The sequence below is a fragment of the Vanrija pseudolonga genome, chromosome 1 (genome assembly GCF_020906515.1).
Source record: "Vanrija pseudolonga chromosome 1, complete sequence".
Classification (NCBI taxonomy): domain Eukaryota; kingdom Fungi; phylum Basidiomycota; class Tremellomycetes; order Trichosporonales; family Trichosporonaceae; genus Vanrija; species Vanrija pseudolonga.
The window spans coordinates 263,743-283,019 of NC_085849.1; the positions used below are offsets into that span (position 1 = coordinate 263,743).

Genomic DNA, 19,277 nt, shown 5'->3' on the forward strand with positions numbered 1-19,277 from the left:
TGAGGGGTGCGAGCGTGTCTGCGTCGATCCCATCAGACCGTGTGGCAATGGACGGTGCGAGCGACCGCCGCCCCCTCGTCTCTGGCGGCTGGGCCATAAATAATGGCTGCTTGGGACTGCAACTCTTCTCATCCAACCAACTCCAATCATGTCCGACTACGACCAGCACAACCCGGACGCCACCCATTGGGGGGCCGCGCCACCCCTCTCCCCCCCAGGGGGCATGGGAGCTCCGAGCAGCTCCGCCTCCAGCTCTGGTCCGTCCACCCCCACCGAGGGCGTGTGGAGTGCGCAGGAGACGGGCCGTGGCGAGGTCCTGATGTACCCCTCCGTGACCTCTGTGCACGTCGAGTACATGGACGTGGTGGACGCGAAGCGCTACCTCAAGGAGAGTGTGCGCGCCGGCCTCCGCCGCTTCCGCCACGGGTCTGACGGATTCGAGGTGCAGCACTACGCGCTCGAGGACGACGGCTTTGTGGAGGTGCTCGTCGACGCCCCCTACTTCAGCGAGGGCGAGGAAGTCACCCCCGCGTTCCGCGAGGCCTTCAAGCTCCTCACCGGCTGGCAGTACGTCCAGGTCCCTCGCTTCTCGTACACCTCGACCGAGTATCTCCTGGCGGGCGCCGAAAAGTGGGTCCTGATCACCCCGTCGACGAACCAGGTGTTTGCGCTCGGCGCGTTCATGGAGAAGATGACCGACGGCATGGTGGACGCGCTCGACTCGTGGGCGGACAACGCGCGCGTCCACGCACTCCCGACCGACATTATCGAGCAGCACGCCACTGGGCTGATTAGCGGACACCACCTGGCCGCTGCGGACGCTCCGTTCACATTCCCAGTGGAGGGGAGCGACCTCACGCTCGACGACGACGAGTGTACCGCCGTCCACATGGTCCTGCAGGTGGCCAAGGTGGTGCTGTACCTCGCTGCGCCGTACGGCATCGTCACGAACGGAACGCGCCACTTTGCGATCGCTGGCCTTATGCCGTACCGTAACGTGAGCATCTCTCGCTCCTGGGGTCACTGGGTGGACGGGCAGCGCCTCCCCCACCTCGCGGGCCTGACTCCCGACACCATCTTTGATGCCCTCGCCAAGCTCCTCTGCTCGCACGCATACCCGCCTCCTCCGGGCGCGGCGGCGCCTCAGGCCCCGGCCACACCACCCCGCCCGACTGTGGCCTCGAAGATGCCGCGTAGCCATCTCCCCCCAACGCCAGGCTCGAGCTTCGAAGTTGACAACCTAGTATAAGCCATCAGTAGTGGATGTTACGTTCTGTTTGCAAACATGCCCACTGCGTATACCCTGTACAATGCAACACGCAGTGGAGTCACAAAGCTACCGGTATCCGAGCTCGGCAGGCTTCTGACTCCTAACTTTGGCCTTCTCCTCCTCGCTCACGCTCCCCGCGAGCGACTTGATTGTCTCCACGAGGTCCGCCACAGCCTTGGGGCTAGTCTGGTGGTGCACGACGAGGCGGTTCGACCCCAGCGTGATAGGCTCGTCGAGCACCGCGAGGGCAGCCTTGAGCTTGTTGAAACTCAGACCGAGTGGCGCTGCATCAAAGAAGACCATGTTCGTGTCGACCGGCGCGAGGATGGTACACCCCGCGGCTCGCAGCTCGTCCGCGAGCCTCCGCGCGAGCTTGTGCGTCTGCGCGAGTCGTGGGAAGTGGTGCGTGATCGCCCAGTCGGCCTGCGCGGCGACGTGCCCGCTCTGCCGCCACGCGCCGCCGAACGCCTTGCGGAACCAGCGTGCGCGGTCGATGACATTCTTGGGACCGACGAGCGCCCTGGGCGTCAGCGTACCCCCCACTCCCCACTCACGATCCCAGTGGCGCGCCGAGTCCTTTTGAGAGACACAAGCTCGCGGTGCTGTACGGTGCGAGGATGCTCGCGAGCGCCGTCCCGAGCGCAGCGTCGTCCTGCACCCCTCCACTCCTCTCAATTGCCGCCGCGGCCGAGTTCCACACGCGCGCCCCGTCGACATGCAGCAGAATCCCGTGCTCGCCCGCCAGGGCGGCAATGCGCTCCACCTCCTCCGTGGGGACTACGACGCCGTTCAGCGTGTCCTCGAGCATGATGAGGCGCGTCGGGGCGATGTGCACGTCGTTACCGAGCTCCAGCCGCTCCTCGATGTCCTCGCGGACGAGGTACAGCCCGTTTCGTGGTGTCAAGGCGTGGCTCGTCGCTTGCGAGAAGAGCGCGGCGCCCCCGACCTCGTTCTTGAAGGTATGTGCGCGCGCGTCGACGATGATGCTGTGCGGAGGCTGCATGAGGTGCGAGCGTACCGCCAGCGCATTGCACATCGTCGCCGAGAGACAGAGCAGCGCGGCCTCCTTGCCCGCCAGCCGCGCGATACGCTCCTCCAGCGCAGTGGTGGTCGGGTCCTCGCCTTCGACGTCGTCCCCGCGCGACGCCTGCGCCGCGTACGCGACCTGCGCGTCGGTCGGCATCGTGATCGTGTCCGCTGGTGGTGGTCAGTGCGTGAGCGGAGAGGGGGGAACGTACTGCGGAAGTCGCGCGCCACGCGGCGCAGATGCGCAACGTTGGCTGCACCGCCATACGACTCGGTGATGTCGTCTGCTGGGTCGGCGGCGGGCCGCAAAGGCTGGGCAGTGGTTGACATTGCGCGGTTGGTGGTTCCGAGTCCCAGCACGGGGCTCCGGGTAGCCAGTCGGGGTGCGGGGGAGGGCGTGAAGAGGGTTTGAGCCGGGGATACGATAGCCTGTGGTCGCAAAGTGCGTCTCAGAGATGCTGAGACGAGTCGGGTCGTCATTAGATGTAGCGTCAAGGTCGTGATGGTCGTTGTTGCTGCAAGCGAGTCGATCGAGATGGAAGTCAGTCTCGATCAACCAACGTCATAGCCGGAATACCCATTAGCCGCGGAAGTAAAATTCAATTCAGCCCAATAGAAAAAGAGTCGATCGCTCAACTCCGTTTGTCTCCTGACTGTGATTCGAACACAGGACCTGCGGATTGAAGTGTAACCTATTACAGTCCGACGCTCTACCAACTGAGCTATCAAGAGGGTGTTTTTCGTGTTTTTGCACACATTCGGCTGTCGGCCCACGGCCGTGATGAATGATCGACGGTTGTTCGTGACCATGATCATCGATGTACCCTTGTGATGGCGACCAAGATCAACATTGTTCGCGTCTCGAAGGTTCCAAGCCCCTTACCCTGTGTCTGTGGCGGCCCCGAGTCATCCTCCATCGCCCCGAACCCACACCTGTGGCGCCATCATTGCGAGATGTCGATGCCTCGTGGCTTGGGACGACCGAATTCCACCACGCCTCACGGCATGGATGTCCGATTTCCGCCGGCGTGGTGTGCTCCGAAGATAGGCTTGGCACCACCCGTGCCAAACATGGCGCCGTCGTGCTACTTAATACAGTGACATGCAGTGTGCTATGTATTACACCAGCGGTAATGGTCGTCCGCCGGGGGTGTGGTGGGGGTGTATGGGGCTTGATTGGGGTGGGTTGTTACGTGTGTAGGTAGCCAAGTTACGCCGGTGGCGGGGGAAGCAGTTCGCCACCGAGACAAATCGACACCATGTCGCGCATCTCGCGCTCAAAGTTCTTGGTCTGCGACTTGACGTGGGCGTACAGCGCGACCATGAGCCCGTTGAGGCGGTCGCTGTCGCGGTAGTAGGCTGCCTCGGGCATCTCGCGGTGGTACTCTTCTATCCTGTTGAGCAGGAGCTTGAAGTAGAGCGAGCGTTCGGCGATCTTGCGGCGCTTGTCGTCAGGCGAGAGGGAGGATGCGGCGTCGGGTGCGGGTGGTGTTGTTGGCGCAGGGAGCATTGAGGTGAGGGTGGAGATGGACACGGGGGTCGTGTCTGACGCGTCCGACTCGGCAGAGGTGACGCGCGTCAAGGGAAGGTGTGGTGGTGCCGTTGGGCTCGAGTCCTGCGTGTAGGGCTGCGCGAGCGCCAAGTCGATCGCGGCTAGTCTTCCAACAAGCGTGTCGAGGATATCGAGCTTGAAGAGCAGCCGTTCAAGCACCTTGACGCACACGCCCTGCGCCTGCCCTTCGCCCTTGGCAGCGGCAACGCAGTCGTCTTTCCATTTAACGAGCTCTGTCCGAATCCCAGGCAGGAGCACAGTGATAGTCTTAAAGTGCCGCCCAATGACGCGTTCCAGCGCGCTCTTGGTCGTCGAGTCGACCGAGAATTGCGGCACGAGCGCAATGATCGTCTGCGTGCGGGTCGCGTCGGTCCAGCTCGGGATGGTGATGGCCACCGTCGTGGCGCTCGACGATCCAGGAAACTGGCCGGGGAGGGCCATATGCGGATAGAATAGACGATGGATGACCTGCAGATAGGCGGGGGAAGCGGGCTGCTGGTGTCTTGCGTGCGTGCGTGCGTGTCGGCGACCGAACGAGACAGCACCTCACGAATATTGGGCGAGAGAGGCGACGGATTCGTAGTATGTACCCTGCTCCCGGATAAAGGTTATCAGTGCGTGTGTGTGCAAGAAAAGTTTGCGCCGATGCGGCAACGGCTGACTAGCTAGGTAGCGCTCCGAGCACAGAGAACAGGTGACGACTCGGAATAGCGCGCGTGCGGATGTCGCAAGAGATAAACGGGGACACATGTCGCCTTGGCGGCCAACAGATCCCCTTTCGGGGCCAGTGCGCGCCGCCATCCAGCGCGGCGATGGCGACATTTGAGCTGCGTCAGCGGGCTGCTCATATGCCCGCACACACCGAGCGCATCAGCGCGCCCTCTGGTACATCTGCACAGGCGCAGCCACGGCCTGGACGCCGCGGTGAGGCGAGGTAAACGACAGCGGGGGCCCAGTGGCGGCCTCTCCCCACTTTACTGCTGTCGGCCGGCCGCGTACGGCCCAATGACGCGGCACGGCGAGGCCATGTACGCTGCACGACCGGCCCAAGGACGACGTCGGCGCGCCCTATCCCCGCGAGATAAAACTTTGCGCCTGGGCTCGTCTCGGTTGCATCGCAGGACAGACAGGAAATAGCCTCGCGTAGGGGTGGGGGAAGGTAAAGGGCCCTCGCGTATCCCGCCAAACAGCGCCACACTAGCCAATCCGGCGGACAAACCCATCTCCGCGAGCTGGTGGCGAGTGCATCGTTCGCTATCGTCGCTAATATAGTGCAGTGAAGAGGTAGAGGTGCATGAACATTTTTTAGAGGGCAGAAAATGCGTGCAGAAGGCGGAGAGTGGATGTGTGTGTGTGTACATGTGTGCAGACGCGGCCGGCCGACCACCGAGCCGAGCGTCCGTGTGTTCTGTTGATGCCACACCATCCCCGCTTTCCCAGCCTTCTCCGCTCTTGCCAATACAGCACAAGGCGACCTGCTACATGCGGACAGGAGAGAAGCCACGCTGGGCTCGTGGCGGTGGTGAGGTGGAGGGGAAAGAAAAGACAAGTGGAGGTGGGTGGAGGCAGCTGCGGCGGCGTGCTCATCACGCACTTGTCGATCCCTCCCTCCGCCTCCCTCCACATGAGAACAAACAAAAGTGACACCTTGTTCCGAATACTTGACGTATTTGTTTTGATAATTATGAGCTTTGCCTTGGAATCATTCCTCCGGGCTCGGGCTCACATCGTGTTGTCTCCTCGACTCACCCCTCCACCACAATGACCTTTCCGACCCGATCCCCTCTTCACCTTGTTCGGAATAAGTGACGTCTTTGTGTGAAAGAGGCGCTACGTCTCCTCATCGTTGTATTTCACAGCCTTGGCGGCTTACCAGCCTTGCGGAGTTGGCCACCATGGCGCCAAGATCTCCCATCGCTGCAGCCATTGTTCTCACCTGGCCCTCGTCGCCGATATTCTGGGCGCTGTCGAAGGAATGAGCGCGGCCACAGTCTATTTGTGCAGACGGAGTACACTTTTCCGTCCCAGAGTGTAGTTGACCTCGTTTGAGTCATTCACTGTGACTGTCTGAGGTCGTGGCAGGGGCCGTCGAGCGGCACTGGCCGTTTCGCTCGAGTTTCCTTGGCTTCCATGGTGGCGTCCATCGGCGGAATACCGGCACATTCTTCTTACTCACCGGCGGCGCGCATAGAATTGACAAGGTAGAGTGTGTGGGGGCCCGACCTTCCCTTCAGGTTACGCTCAGTAGTCTCCACTCGTCAGTCGACTCCTCCCTGTCTCTCGCCCTCTCCCTTGACATCTTGCATTTACATCCCCATGATATTGCTACAGTGTTCAACACAAGTGGTCTCGCCACACCTACCGCTCCTTACATCTGTGTTGGGCCCAGGAGTTCCAAAAAGTCGATCGCACCACCCTGGCCGTAACCACCGTAACCGTCAAAGCCTGACACCGGGCTGACCTGAGCAGCCGTCTGCGCCGAGTGGCGAGACATGATAAACTGACCAGCACTGAGAGTAGTTTAGGACATGAAACAGCAAAACAAACCTACTCTGAGGACGCGAGGATTGGGTCCCGCGAAACGTGCTTGTACGTCTCCTCGCCGATAGTGTGGAGGGAACGCTTGATACTTGGGCCCTGGAGGGCGCTCTGATGATCGTCAGCTTTTCGGCAGATGATTGAAGCTCACTGTTCCCAGAATGTCTAGCCACGACTTGAGACGCTCGAGTGAACTCAGCTGGGTATCCAGCCGCTCCGTCTTGAGTGTAAAGATGTCAAAGGTGCTGTAGGGTTAGTCTCAGGCACGACATCGACTACCCACGCAGAGACAAAGGCACAGTACATGCCGAGATAGGACAGCTTGCCCTTGAAGGTGTGGTTGAAGCTCGCCGACAGTTGGTGAGCAACAATGCTGTGCTCCTCGCAGGTGACAATGTGGCCTTCAACCGTCTTGAGCTCATGCTCGTCGATTAATGGGCGATAGAGCAGGATCCACGATGCGTGGTAGAGCATCCTAAGGACGTTAGCCGACGGCTAGATCCGCGGTAATGACAACGCACTGAACACTGTACACCCATGGCGGAGGAGACACCTCCTTGGGCCCCTTGATGTCTTCGGGGAACTGGCGCCACCATTTCTCCAGTCGTGGCCTCGTCTTGGCAATGAAGGCAATGCGCTGGTGCGAAGTAAGACGCGTCTCGGGGTTGTACAACTGGACGATGATATCGTGGACGACCTGGTGTGTCAGCTATTACCCAGCAACTTGCAGCTCACCCTGGACAGTTTGGCATGCAGACGGAACGAGGTAACAATGTAGTTGGGCTGGTAGACGTATCCAACGAGCGTGCGGGGGCAGTTTCGAGGATTGGCATAGAACGGCGTCCATGGCCTCGACTCGTCCTCAAAGTCCGGGACGCGAGTGGGCTCGAGACCGATACGCAGCGGGAAGGTTGGTTCACGACCAACGGCGAGCGATATTGTCCTGACGTGTCAGCTATGTCTCCGAGACAGCGACGGCTCACTTGTCCCACATGAACGCCGACCAGAACAACCTGTCTCGGGCCGCCTTCTCCTCGGCCGGAATGCGTGACGAACCGGGAACGTTCTCCCATGGAAGGTGGATACCAAGCTGTGCGGGTTAGCGAAACATTCGGTTTCTCAAGCTGCCCACATCTTGAAGAAGCCTAAATGCCTGCAAGAGTCAGCGCATACCCGGAGTTTGCCAACTCACAATACCAGCGTAGATCCAACCTTGACTGGCATTGCCCACAGCACACTCTCGTGCACTCATAAGCAGCAGCCCCTGCACCGTTGTGATCTTGCTGCTGCCGCCCAACTCTTTGGCGAGCATCTCTCGGGCCAGCCGGATAAACAAATCGCCTTGTGCCTGACGCTCGGCTGCGCCAAGGCCGTCAATCATGCGAGTACCCGAAGCATATATCGTCATGAGGAGGAACTCGGAGAAGAATGGGCCGCCAAGAGCCATGTCGCGCATGAACTGCTGCTTGGTGACCACGCAGAAAACGGGCGCCGAGTAGCAAAAGTGCACCTCGAGGAGGGCGTCGCCGATCTCGGGAGACACTGAGACGTGCTTGGAAGTCGCTAGCGCCTGGAAGATGGGCGCGAATGCTGGATCGCCGAGCCCGTCGGCCGTGACACCGGGGACCTCTGCTGGGCGATGGTCGTCCTCTGGACCCTCGGTCTCGGGATGTGTGAGGGACGTGAGACCATGGTAGACAATCTTAAAAGCGTCAGCGCAACCTCCTTTGACGCTCTTCCTCACGTTTCCACTGTTGTCCATCATCAAGCGGTACTTGGATGCGCCAAAGTTGGCTCCCGAGGGGCTGCGGTACGACTTGACGACCATGTCCTTCTCGGAACCGCTGCCGGAAGCCGAGGGGCCGCCCGAGACGTCGTGCTCATGCTTGCCGTGGTGCATGGGTCCGAGGCCAAGCAGGTCCTCTACGCGGCGCATGCGGTCCTCCATGCTTGCACCTGCTGGTGGTGTGGCCTGCGATCCGCCGTGGTTGGACATTGCGACCGGCGAGGTGGAAACCGGAAGGCGCTGGCGGAGGTGTCGGAGAGGGGCGCTGGGGACCGGGTGAGCACAACCGGACCTTTGGCGCTCTGCCAAATGCCGCCCGCCCCCCGCGCCGCCCGCCCACGTCGACTTACATGTAGATGCACTCCTCTTCCGTCTCAACGCAGCCTGCACAGCGCGGCTTTGTGCCGTCACACGACACCTTCTTCTGCCGACATGCCTGAAGATCGGGATGTCAGCGGCGTTGCTCGCTCGAGAAGCAACAGAAGCCCGCCCAGCCACGCCAACCCGGAGGCCTGTGTCCGTTTGGTCACAAGAGCTAGTCGGGTGGCCAAAGGGTCCTGTTGAGTCTACATACCACGCAAGCTGCACCGTATTTTCGCCTCGGTCTATCTGCTGGCATCGTTGCAGTCTCCGTGTCCTTGATAAATAAATAAAAAAAACTGGGATGCGATGACGATTGTGGTGGATGGGTATATTGTATGATGATAACAATCAGGAGTTGATGGACTTCATGGGGAAACAATGACCCGCCGCGACGACAATACCCGACAGGCTGTGGGGCAACATGTTTCAATTTGATCCCGTCTAGCAGACAGTAAGTGGGAAGAGTGAATAGATTCTCCACGTGTCTCCACGTGTCACCACGTTCTGACCAAGCCACGTGACTCAGAACTTTCGGCCCGCGGCCCGTGCCCGGCTACCACCACTCCCGCCTGCGAGACACCGACGGAGACGAGACACAGAGTAACACGGCGACGGAGACGCGCGGAGCCGCGCGGAGACGGCGGCGACGGCTGCAACTTGCCGCTGCCGCTGCGGCTACACGGCACCGCCGCCCACCAAAGTTCCCACCGTCCCCACTTTGTCCCCTGTGTTCCATCTGGCTGCTCGAGGAGGGGGAGGAGGGGGAACAGTTCTAGCCCTGTTCCTCGCCCAACTTTGATCTGGACCGAAGAACCTGAACTGCCTGGACCTGAGATCAAGTCTGGCGGCCGGCGCGTGTGGGCAAGCTGGCCAATGCATCGCATCTCTGTCCGGTCCACAACCCCACATGCCACATCTCGACCCAAAACTCCAACGGTTCTGCTGTACCAATCGCCCTCGAGGTTCGTTGGAGCCAGTAGATCCAGACCAGCGAATCGTTACCCGCGGCAATGGCGACAGCGTCGATCCAGCTTCTTCGCGTTCCTGTTAAACCCATGTATGAAGTCGACGACGACGTATACCACTGTGGGAGTGGCTGAACCCTCTGAGAAAGGTGCAATAGCCAAGCAAGGAGGCCATCCATCCATGCGGCGACTCAGACTGGATTGACGCAATGATGACTTTCATAGTGGTTCTTTAGAAGTCACATTCCTGAATCTTGGCGGTTGGTACTGGCTCCACCGAGTGCTGGTAAAGTGCCTGCCATGCACGTTTACCGGTATTACAAGACACTTTGCTCGGCTCGGAGTGGAGTCTACAAGCTTAAACGGCGGCAATGGAGCAATGGTGGTTCAACGGTGACTTTCGTCAGTCACCTTGGTTGGGCCTGGCGCCGGACCTCTTGCTCTTGTCACGCCGAGGACCAAATGCATGGCCGTCCGCCTGAGGTGGTGGGTTATGGCTTTCGGTGTTGCGTGTCTCGGTTGCTCTTCCCAAAACCCTGCTGCCGCCGTTGCCCACCTTTGTGTGAAGTTCGTTTGGCAGCCAGCAGCGCCAGCGCAGCGTGGCGTGGCAGCCACCTTGCTCCTGGTCGCTCGCGTCCTCCTCGTCGTCTTCACTAGGTCAGTGCCTGAACATCCGGCTCAACTCGTACGCCGCCTCCCGTGATTACCGTAATCACTCGAAACCCTCCCAACCTACCTTTTCTCTCTCCCCGTACCTGTTCAACCCTCCAACCACCCTTCCTACCCCTCTGACCCCTCCGGCCCCTCCAGGATGCCCGGACATGGACTCGTCTCCCTGAAGTCAGGCAGTCGTCTCGCGGCATCAAGCCCGCACCAAGGGTCGCTGCAGAACTCGCATGACCGGATGGGAACTGAAACAGAAAGCGTCAAGTCTGCTGGTACCTCGCAAGCATACCTTGATGCGCACATGCTGGATTTGGACGACCACACGGAACCCGCAAAGTCACTCTCGCATGGCCAGCGCAGCCCACCTTCCCATCATTCACGCACAGCATGGGCTCGTCCGCCGCAGGCTAATGCTTGCAGGGGCTAATTACACTCACTAGGCTCTCGATGCGCGCTCACTCTGGTTAGTCGACCGACGGCCCATTACATACACCCAGGAGCGCGCACCTGTAACACCTGAAGCCTGACGACCAAAAGAACCACGAGTTACGAAGGGCGGCTCAAAGCCTCTGCGGGGAGAGGTCGTGATCTACCCATCCAGCCAGCCAGCCCTCCCTTGGCGGCCAAACGAACCAATCTCGCCCAAACCAAGCAACCTCCAGCCAGCTGGGTAGGATCACACGCATCCGCAAACTCATCTCTCCACTTTCAACCATTACCATCACCACCACCATCGTCGTCTCTATCCACCTGCCCTTCACTGCGACGACGTCCCGATGACGGCCTTCTTCGCCGTGGTCGTCGCGGCCGTGGCTGTCACCAATGTGGGTGCGCAACAACAACAACTCAACACCCACCCGGTGTCCATGTCGCAAACCTACAACCACTGGGCACCGTTTCTCCAGTACGGCAGCGCCTGGACAGCCTCTGCGGAATCGCACAGCGTTGCTCGTCAAGGCCAGGGGTTTGATGGTACTCTGACGATCCCCTTCTACGGGCTCGGCGTTGGCGTCAACGGCAATGTCGGCGGCGGTGGTATGTCGGGACCCTCCACGGCCTCGGGTGCGACCTTGTCTCTGCAAAACACCCCAGACGTCAAACCGTGCGGCATGGGCACACTCAGCTGTGGAGAGCTCAACATCACAACTCTCGGCCCTTATACCGCTCTGTTCGCCCCACCGTCAAATGGAGCAACAACAACGGTTACTGGGGTGACAATCACCAGTCAGATGATGGCCGACGCATCGGTCGAGTCTGGCAACGTGCCCAACGTCGTCGCCAACCCTCTCCGTCACGATGGGGACATCGACCCGTTTTTCGGCGGTGGTAGGTCAGGCTGGACAGCAGACAGGACAAACAATGCGGTTTCTGGGACCAATGGAGCGACTCTTGAACTCGTCATTCCTCCCAATGTTGGCTACATCGTATTCAGCTCGACATTCGGCCCTCAGAACGGAGAGCTCAGCATATCGTCTTCGCCTGATCTCCCCTGGGTCCCAAACAATGGAGCATTCCAAACTCAGACGTCGTCGGGCTCGACTTTCTCCGCCCCATTGTTTGCCGTGAGTCCTGTTTGTTCATTTCGAGCCCTAGTTGACATGACCAGACCCCACTCGACCCCACACAGAGCTACAGGATTTCCATCAGGGCGCCCCTCGGCACCGGCGTGGCAGGCTTGACTGGCGTGCAGCTGTACTCGTCGACGTGAGCGGAACGTTATGGCTACCACAGTCATGTTGGCTGACCCTATTCAGCAACGCCCCGCCTGTTCTTCCCTCCCCGCCATCACCTTCCACCCATGGGAGCACAACAGGGTCAAGCACGTCTCCTGGCTCGTCGTCCGGCTCTGGTTCCGCTGCCGTAACAAATTCCAACGGTGCGGTCACTACAGGCGGCGCCGGCGGCACTGGCAGCTCTGGCAACGACAACAACGGCAAGAAGAGCAGCACCAACATTGGCGCCATTGTCGGTGGTGTCGTGGGCGGCGTTGTCGCCCTCCTACTCCTCGGAGTCCTGGCCTTCTGCTGCCTGCGTCGTAGGCGAAAACGGTCCGACACTGAGACGTGAGTGTAACGCTGCAAATCCCCAAACGTTGCACCCCTGCTAACGTTACAAGGACCAGCAGTGCCGAGCCCCTGGGCAGTACCGCCCTTATGCCTCTCAAAGAAGGTAAACCGGCGCGGACGCAGGTCCACCGTGTCCGTGCTGACGGCGCAGCACCCGACACGCCTTCCACCGGCTACACCGAGAAACACTCGACCTCGCTTCCGCCCGTTGGCAACAAGATCCTGTCGCCAGCCGGAATCGCAGCTGCCAGTGTCGGTTCGGTCGTTAGTGGCACGGGCGGCAACCTTGGTGTCCCTCACGGCCTCAACCACTCCAACTCGCACTCGACACTACGACACGAGGGCGAGTCACGAGACGTGCTCGAGCAGTTCCCCGAGGTCCCTGGTGTCGCCGGCGCTGGCGGCATGGTTGCCGTCGTCCCATTGCGGCGCAAGGGCAGTGTGGGAACGTTTGGCGACAACGAGTCGACGGGCAACATGTCTCGGTCGGCCTCGCACTCGTCGCTTTCGATGCCCAACCTGGCACCCAGTGCAAGCAGCCACGGCGGGCACTCGACGCCAGTGACGACGGCTGTGCCTCTGGTCCACTCAATACCTCCGGCCATGGTCCAGTCCCGGGCAACACAAGTGCCATCCACCGTCCCATCAGCCGCGCCGTCGATCAGCTCGCACTCGATGGCGTCGAGCGAGTACGGCACCGCAGAGGGAGGGTACGACACGGCGCCCGAGGACGACTTCTCGCCGCCACGAGCGGGCGGCATCGAGCGGGTCACGTCCCCTCTGGACGACAGCGAGGACTTTGACGCCGACGCCGAGGCTGCGAGGCTCAGAGGGCCAGGAGCAGCATACGAGGACTGGCTGCGGCAGCCGCCCAGTCCCGGACGCGGCGCGGCGCGCGAGTGGCGCAACTCGAAACACCAAGGACACTAGACTGGGGTACTACATTCTGTATAATCTCTCCCTATCTCTCTCTCTCTCTGAACACACGCATAGCTTTGCATCCGACATACATACATGGCCTGGGGCTCTGCTGAGAGAATGCATCATGCTGGCACATGCGGGGTCTGTTCTTGCTGTTCGATCTTCTGAGTTGCTCGCCCTCGCCTACTTCTTCTCCTCCGGCTTGGCGTGCGCAGCGGCGTTCTCAGCCTGGAACTCGGCCGTCTTCTGGGGGTGCGAGTTAGGGTCATGGTGCTCGTGGTGCGGGTGCGCGTGGTGGTGGTGCTCGTGGCCGTGCGCCTCGTGCTTGTGGCCAACGGGGTTGTGGGGCTGGGGCTGGTCTGGCATTGTGGGTGGATGAGCGAGTGCACTGGTGTGTGTCGTTGAGTCGATAGATCCGGGGTGAGAGAGAAACGGGGCTACGAACACGACCAGACCACACCAGTGACGTTATATATAACTGGTGTGCACTGGTAGAGCAGTACGACGTCATGCGATCGCACATGACATTGGAAGGCACAAGCGACTTGACCGAAGGTAGCAGGTGCTGGAACTTCATGCCCACCTAGCTGCGATCTTTCGCAGCTCCGATCGCCCTCCAAGCTGATAGCGCCTGCCTGGCTCAATGAACTGACCATCAGACACACCGACGTCTAGGCCAGCTCAGGCATCTGCGACCTTTCATTCTGAATATCTCCGCGACAACCGCGCGCCTAGTCACACTCCTTGATCGCCGTAACGCAGATATCGCCGCCCCCAAAGCCTCCGCTCCGGCTCAGCTCCCGCCGTCACGGCGGTAGCCTGAGGCTTGGAAAGCCTCCGAACCGACCAGCGAGCGGCGCGGATTAGGTGGGGAGTGGCGTGCCGGTGGAAGGCGCACCAGTGTCCTGAGGCGGCGCTTGACGGTCGGCGACGTCGGCTAGGTCCTGCAGACTTTGGACTCGAGGGCAGACGACTGACAACGCTACCAGCGACAACGATCACAAATGACATGAGTCTATGATAACACGATGCAAACGGATCTGACCAGCAGAACACACCACGCTCCCCACCCCCGTCCCGCCGAATCTCTCACTTCACTACAACCACAACGGCCTCCAGCGCCGGGTCGAGCGGACGGCACACCCTGTGTGCCTCCGTCCTGATCATACTGATCGCGTACTCGATGCTGGAGCGGCGGCGGTCGAGCAGCCCACGGGGGCGCTCCTTACCGAACTCCAGAAAGCCGGTGTACAGCGTGTCGACCGCGGACGACAGGACGCGTCGATAGCCGAGCGTCGTGGCCTTGAATTTGTTGCTATGAGCGACTGTCATCCCCGGCGTTGCCGACTCGAGGTGGCTGATAAAGCACCGCACGAGGTCGCTCACGAAGCGGGAGTAGTGGCGCGAGCTCTGGATGAGCTTGGCGCGGTTCTCGAGGCTCAGGAACTCGTCGTTACGCTCTCGGGGGGCGTGGCTGACGTGATCGGCCTGGTAGGCTGCGAACTCCTTGTCCAGCGGCGCAAAGTGCGTGATAAGGCGCTTCAGGTGGCCGCTGTCGAGCACCATGGCACCAACGACACTCGCGGGCGGGACGTACGCGTAGATCGTGCAGCCCGGTCCTGGTGCACGGCTGTGCGGAGGGAAGGTGGGAGCCCAGAAGCGCCAGTTCTTCAACCCAAGGATCTTCTTCAGCTTGAGCACCTGGCGTGCGCGCGCCTTGTAGAAGGGCGATGGGAGGATTGTGTTCTCGTTGTAGCTGCCCAGCGCGAGGGAGACAACGATGTCGTCGGTGCGCGGCTCGGGCGGGTCTTCGACCGTTGCCTCACGTTGAGCTAAAATACGAGCGAAGGCGCGCTCATTGACCGTCCGCGGCGGTCCGTGGGAGACGAACGGGGTCTGGAGGGCGCCGGGGGCTGACAGGCGGCGCCGGTGGCGGGTCACTGGGCGATGGAGCGGCGACTGGGGCTGGAGGTTGGGGGCCGAGAGGCGCCGCTGGCGAGCGGCGGGGCTGGGTGTCGGAGGCGCGGCACGGTTCGGGGCGAGCGGGCTGCCAGGCGGGGTGACTGTGACTACCGTGTCACCCACGCTACGAAGCTCTCGACCGCCGAGAATGATGGTTACCTCTGCACCGATGACAAAGAAGGATGCCTCCATGATCGCTGAGAATGGGTGGGAGGGGAATCGCAAGGGGAGGGGTTGCGAGTAGGTATGCTGAGGAGGAAGATGGGTGGCGGAGGAGGGGGAGAGGACGAGACGAGATGCCTCACTGCGTCGCTGGAGGGGCGGGGGCGGCTCCAGTGGTCGTGGGGGATGCGGCGGGGGTCGGAGAGGCTCCAGGAGTGGCTTGGGGAGGGGCAGAGGTGGGGAGAGTCGCGAGGGGGTCGGGGGCGGGGGTGACCGCGGGAGTGGTCGGTTCGGTAGTGATACCGAACTCGTCCTCTCCGTCGATTGCGGTGGCTAGGGAAACCAGGTTGAGGCTGGCGTTGTTGCGGCGGAGGGTAGGACGAGGAGGGCGGCGGGACTCGAGCACCTTTTTATAGGTGTCGGCAAAGGGGGTGGAAGAGGGGGTGATGGGGGTGATGGGGGTGATGGGGGTGGTCGGGGTGGTCATTGTGATGGGTGTAAACAATGTAAATATTGATGGAGGCGAGGAGGTGAGCTGCTGGAGTGGCAGTGATGGGTGACAATGGTCATTGGGAGGGACCGCGATACGGCCGCCTTTTGTAGACGACCACAACGACCTCGCCCCAACCCCAGCACCGCTTCGGACCTTGGCCAGATGACGCCGACCGAGTGCATGCACACGGGCTGTCCAGGTCCCTTCCATGACGCCGAGGACGCCCCTTCTCACGGACGGACGCGGCGGCGGGGAGATGGCGGTGTGTGTGCTTGTGAGGTAACGGGGGTAGTGCGTGTCGCCCCAATGGGGAGTGTAGAGGCGCAGTTCACTCTCAGAACCTTTCACGGCGTAGGACTGGCTCGGTCCGCCTCGAGGACGAAGGGAATGAGTGTGCTGAGCTGTCGGATGCAGACACACACACGGCGCGGGCAACGGCCAGAAATGGGACAGCGGGAAGTGTCCGTGTCCCCTTTGGGTCCTGAGGGCATGGGTGCTTCCCCAAAGGCGCTCGATGCCTCAGTCAGCATCAAGGATTAGACGGAGTGAGTGTGTGTCTGATTAGATTGGGTGCCTCGTGTGTCGGGCAGGGCGCTGTGCCACGCCACCCACACTCGGCTCGGGGGAATTGCCGATGGCAACATCTCCACTGAAGCACACGGATGACGAATGCGATTACATGGACAATTCTAAGCACTTTTCTAGGAGACACGATCTAGAAGCGCTCGTTGGGAATCTTGCACTGGAAGTCGAGTGGCGCCAGTGCGCGGCAGAGGCTCGCGAAGGCGTCGTCCACCGCGCTGCTGAGCTCGCTGACGGTCTCCCCCTTCATCGCTTGAGTTCGAAGGAGAACCTCCCCAATCCTGTAATGCAGCCGAGCGATAAAGTCGAAGAGGACGACGAGCCCGGCGTTGCGCTGCGCGATGGTGGCGAGGACGTTTTCGCGGTCGTGGACCGTGTGCACCTTTGGCTCCGCCTTTGTTGCCGAGGCCACGCTCGTGATGATGACCGACATGTTCGCGGTCCCCGAGCACACCGAGACGTCGACCTTTGCGACAAAGTACTCCAGAACAGCGATGGTGCAGAGCATTTCCTTAGCAGTATCGAGCTCAGTCATCGTCCTGCAGGTTAGCTTCACGTGCTGGGGTGGGTGGCACACTTACTCGTCATACACTGCATGGGCGGAGACCGGCAGGTAGGGGTTGAGCTTGGGGTTGATGATCCCCGCCTGCAGCCTGTTGAGGGCGATAAAAGCTGCTGCGATGGATGTCTGGATAGTGGCGTGCTCGCTCGCCACGACCTTCGGGATGCGCTTCTCCTCCTCATACAGGACCGCCGAGACGATTTTGCGCCACACCCTGGAGTTGGGAAGACGGACGTAGACGTAGTATGCCTCCTCGTCATCCACGGTGCAGGGAGCATACGGAGTGGCGATGTAGAAGGGCCACTCGAGATTCAAGGTCCGGAGGGACATCTTTGGCGCGATGGGACGTGGCTGGTGGATTGGTGAGGCGAAGTAGACATGGACCCTACATTTAGTACTGAGAACGACCTGCATCGCATGAATGATGGCTCATGCCCGTCACAATCATGTTCATCACCTCGCACCACTGTTCGTATGTACCGGCGTGTGAGGAGATAACAGGTACAACTGATGGCACTGGTGCAGGCGATACAGATGTTGTTGTATGGCTGATGAGGCAGTGTGTTTCGAGCCAACAACCAACCACAACGATTGATCAATTTTCCAACAATAGTATCAGCTGGCTTTGGGGACAAACAAGAGGTTCGTTGCCGTCAACGAAAGCTGTGATGCCAGGCAGTGTCTGATAAAAAGGTCGCATTGCAAATGCATTGGAGAGACAAGTGAAAACGAGCAGGTGGCGAGGAAACGAAAACAAGGAGCTGATGAAACTAGGTGGCGGCAGCGGGGCCAACTGCGGCGGGGCTGACCTCGGCGGTGTCGACCTCGGCAGGCACGGCCTCGACGGGGTCAACCTCCACGGAGCTGACGCCGGTAGGATCGACCTCGTTCAGGTCAACCTCGGCGGTGTCGATCTTGGCTGAGCTAGCCTTGGCGGTGTCAACCTCGGCGGGGCCGACCTCGACGGCGTCAATCTCGGAGAGGCCAACCTTGACTGAGATGACCACGGGGAGGTCAACCTTGGCGGGGCTGTCCTCGGCGGGGCTAACCTTGGCTGGCTCAGCCTTGCCTGGGTTGTCCTTAACGGGGTCATCATTGGCAGGGATGACCTCGGCCGGGGCGGCCTCGTTGGGGTCGATCTTGGAGGGCATGACCTTGACTGAGCTGGCCTTGTCCGCTCTAACCTTGCCTGGGATGGGCTTGGGAGGGCTGACTTTGATTGGGCTGGCCTTGGCTGAGCTGACCCTGTCGGGGCTAACCTTGGAAGGAGGAACCTTGGAAGGGGGAGCCTTGAAAGAGGGTGCCTTGGAAGAGGCCGACCTTGGGTGGGATGACCTTCGGCGCGGTGACCTTGCCTGCGATGACCTTGACTGGGTTGGCCTTGACGGGGGTGACCTTGGTCGGGCTGACCTTGGCTGGACTGCCCTTAACCGGCTCAACCTTGGCTGCACTGAACGCACCGACCTGACCACCCTTACGGACGAGCTTGAAGCCAGTCTCGCCATCAGTGTTGTAGCGGTCAAATGGCGAGAGGGCGTCGTCGAGATCCTCGAGTGCCGCCTTGAGGTCGGAGACGAGGTCGGGGAATGGGCGGTCCTTGATGGCCTTGACGATCGGGAGCAGGTCCTTCACCTGCATGGCTACGTGCGTCCAACGGGCCATGAGGGCGAGGAAGGCACAGTCACGCTGCGCGAGGTCGGTGACTTCGGCGCTCGGAGGGGCGGGCGACTCGCTCTTCTTCGCCACGGGGCGCGCCTTGATGGGGGTAGGCAGGCGGCTGGCAGGCGGCTGGCGTTTCGCGGCGGGCGACTCGTGCTTCGTGGCCTCAGTCTCGCGCTTGCGCTTGCCGGGCGATGTGGGACACGACACCGCCGGTGCACACGAGGCCACATCAAGCTCAGAGACGAGGAGGTGGACCTGCACCAAGTCCGACACGGTGTGGATCAGGCTCTCGAGGAGGCGACCCACGCTGCCGTCAGCGAGAGTAAACGGGCTCGACGTACAACTTGTCCTCCCTCGCGGCCTTGATGATGCGGAGGTGCTGGTTCCGTGGGTCCTTGCAGGCCGTGACGATGGCGTGGACGGCCTGGAACACATCCTCGATGTGCTTCTTAAGAATGACATGCTGTGCCTGCGCGTACGCGACGGTGCGCCGGCGGCTTCGCTCGCCCACAGACGCGCCGACAAACAGCATGTCCTCCCTCATGTAGGGGAGAGAGACGCGCACGACGTGCTGCTCTCCCACTGTGTGGGTAATACGGGAAGGGCGGGTGGGCAGAGGGACGGGACCGAGAAGCGACGACATGGCGGGGTGTGGTTGTGAGTGTGGATTGTGAAGCGAGAGATGAGATCGTGACTGGCAT

The 19,277-nt window shown here is 61.0% G+C and overlaps 8 protein-coding genes and 1 non-coding gene across 9 annotated transcripts; 2 read left to right on the plus strand and 7 right to left on the minus strand.

Annotated features, from left to right (window-relative positions):
• Positions 1-148: 148 nt before the first annotated feature.
• Positions 149-1,249, plus strand: LOC62_01G000115 (uncharacterized protein; the record flags this gene model as incomplete). The annotated part of the gene is made up of 1 exon (XM_062766541.1): positions 149-1,249. The coding sequence occupies one exon, from the start codon at positions 149-151 to the stop codon at positions 1,247-1,249; it is 1,101 nt and encodes a 366-aa protein (XP_062622525.1).
• An 87-nt stretch (positions 1,250-1,336) lies between these two features.
• On the minus strand, positions 1,337-2,801 carry gly1_0 (putative low-specificity L-threonine aldolase; the record flags this gene model as incomplete). The annotated part of the gene is made up of 3 exons (XM_062766542.1): positions 2,509-2,801; positions 1,825-2,467; positions 1,337-1,790 (listed from the first exon to the last, which is right to left on the minus strand). Exons 1-3 carry the CDS (start codon positions 2,774-2,776, stop codon positions 1,337-1,339), a joined length of 1,365 nt encoding a protein of 454 aa, XP_062622526.1. The 5' UTR covers positions 2,777-2,801.
• Positions 2,802-2,941: 140 nt separating this feature from the next.
• Positions 2,942-3,028, minus strand: LOC62_01G000117. The gene is given in 2 exon segments: positions 2,942-2,977; positions 2,992-3,028. It is a non-coding gene; the product is annotated as a tRNA-Tyr (tRNA).
• A 478-nt stretch (positions 3,029-3,506) lies between these two features.
• LOC62_01G000118 (uncharacterized protein) lies at positions 3,507-4,289 on the minus strand (the record flags this gene model as incomplete). The annotated part of the gene is made up of 1 exon (XM_062766543.1): positions 3,507-4,289. The coding sequence occupies one exon, from the start codon at positions 4,287-4,289 to the stop codon at positions 3,507-3,509; it is 783 nt and encodes a 260-aa protein (XP_062622527.1).
• Positions 4,290-6,135: 1,846 nt separating this feature from the next.
• nit-4_0 (Nitrogen assimilation transcription factor nit-4) lies at positions 6,136-8,854 on the minus strand. The gene is made up of 12 exons (XM_062766544.1): positions 8,747-8,854; positions 8,523-8,608; positions 8,131-8,437; positions 7,579-8,088; positions 7,519-7,539; positions 7,370-7,476; positions 7,122-7,329; positions 6,908-7,083; positions 6,670-6,861; positions 6,538-6,631; positions 6,400-6,497; positions 6,136-6,358 (listed from the first exon to the last, which is right to left on the minus strand). The coding sequence occupies exons 1-12, from the start codon at positions 8,789-8,791 to the stop codon at positions 6,217-6,219; spliced, it is 1,986 nt and encodes a 661-aa protein (XP_062622528.1). The 5' UTR covers positions 8,792-8,854; the 3' UTR covers positions 6,136-6,216.
• A 2,178-nt stretch (positions 8,855-11,032) lies between these two features.
• On the plus strand, positions 11,033-13,162 carry TMK1 (Receptor protein kinase TMK1; the record flags this gene model as incomplete). The annotated part of the gene is made up of 6 exons (XM_062766545.1): positions 11,033-11,268; positions 11,392-11,728; positions 11,773-11,870; positions 11,921-12,229; positions 12,283-12,335; positions 12,384-13,162. The coding sequence occupies 6 exons, from the start codon at positions 11,033-11,035 to the stop codon at positions 13,160-13,162; spliced, it is 1,812 nt and encodes a 603-aa protein (XP_062622529.1).
• A 174-nt stretch (positions 13,163-13,336) lies between these two features.
• On the minus strand, positions 13,337-15,764 carry LOC62_01G000121 (uncharacterized protein; the record flags this gene model as incomplete). Its single annotated transcript, XM_062766546.1, has 4 exons — positions 13,337-13,512; positions 14,323-14,455; positions 14,540-15,161; positions 15,421-15,764. 4 exons carry the CDS (start codon positions 15,762-15,764, stop codon positions 13,337-13,339), a joined length of 1,275 nt encoding a protein of 424 aa, XP_062622530.1.
• Positions 15,765-16,485: 721 nt separating this feature from the next.
• Positions 16,486-17,244, minus strand: LOC62_01G000122 (uncharacterized protein; the record flags this gene model as incomplete). The annotated part of the gene is made up of 2 exons (XM_062766547.1): positions 16,486-16,891; positions 16,934-17,244. 2 exons carry the CDS (start codon positions 17,242-17,244, stop codon positions 16,486-16,488), a joined length of 717 nt encoding a protein of 238 aa, XP_062622531.1.
• Positions 17,245-17,684: 440 nt separating this feature from the next.
• On the minus strand, positions 17,685-19,219 carry TMPRSS13 (Transmembrane protease serine 13; the record flags this gene model as incomplete). Its single annotated transcript, XM_062766548.1, is given in 3 exon segments — positions 17,685-18,218; positions 18,235-18,883; positions 18,918-19,219. The coding sequence occupies 3 exon segments, from the start codon at positions 19,217-19,219 to the stop codon at positions 17,685-17,687; spliced, it is 1,485 nt and encodes a 494-aa protein (XP_062622532.1).
• Positions 19,220-19,277: the final 58 nt, after the last annotated feature.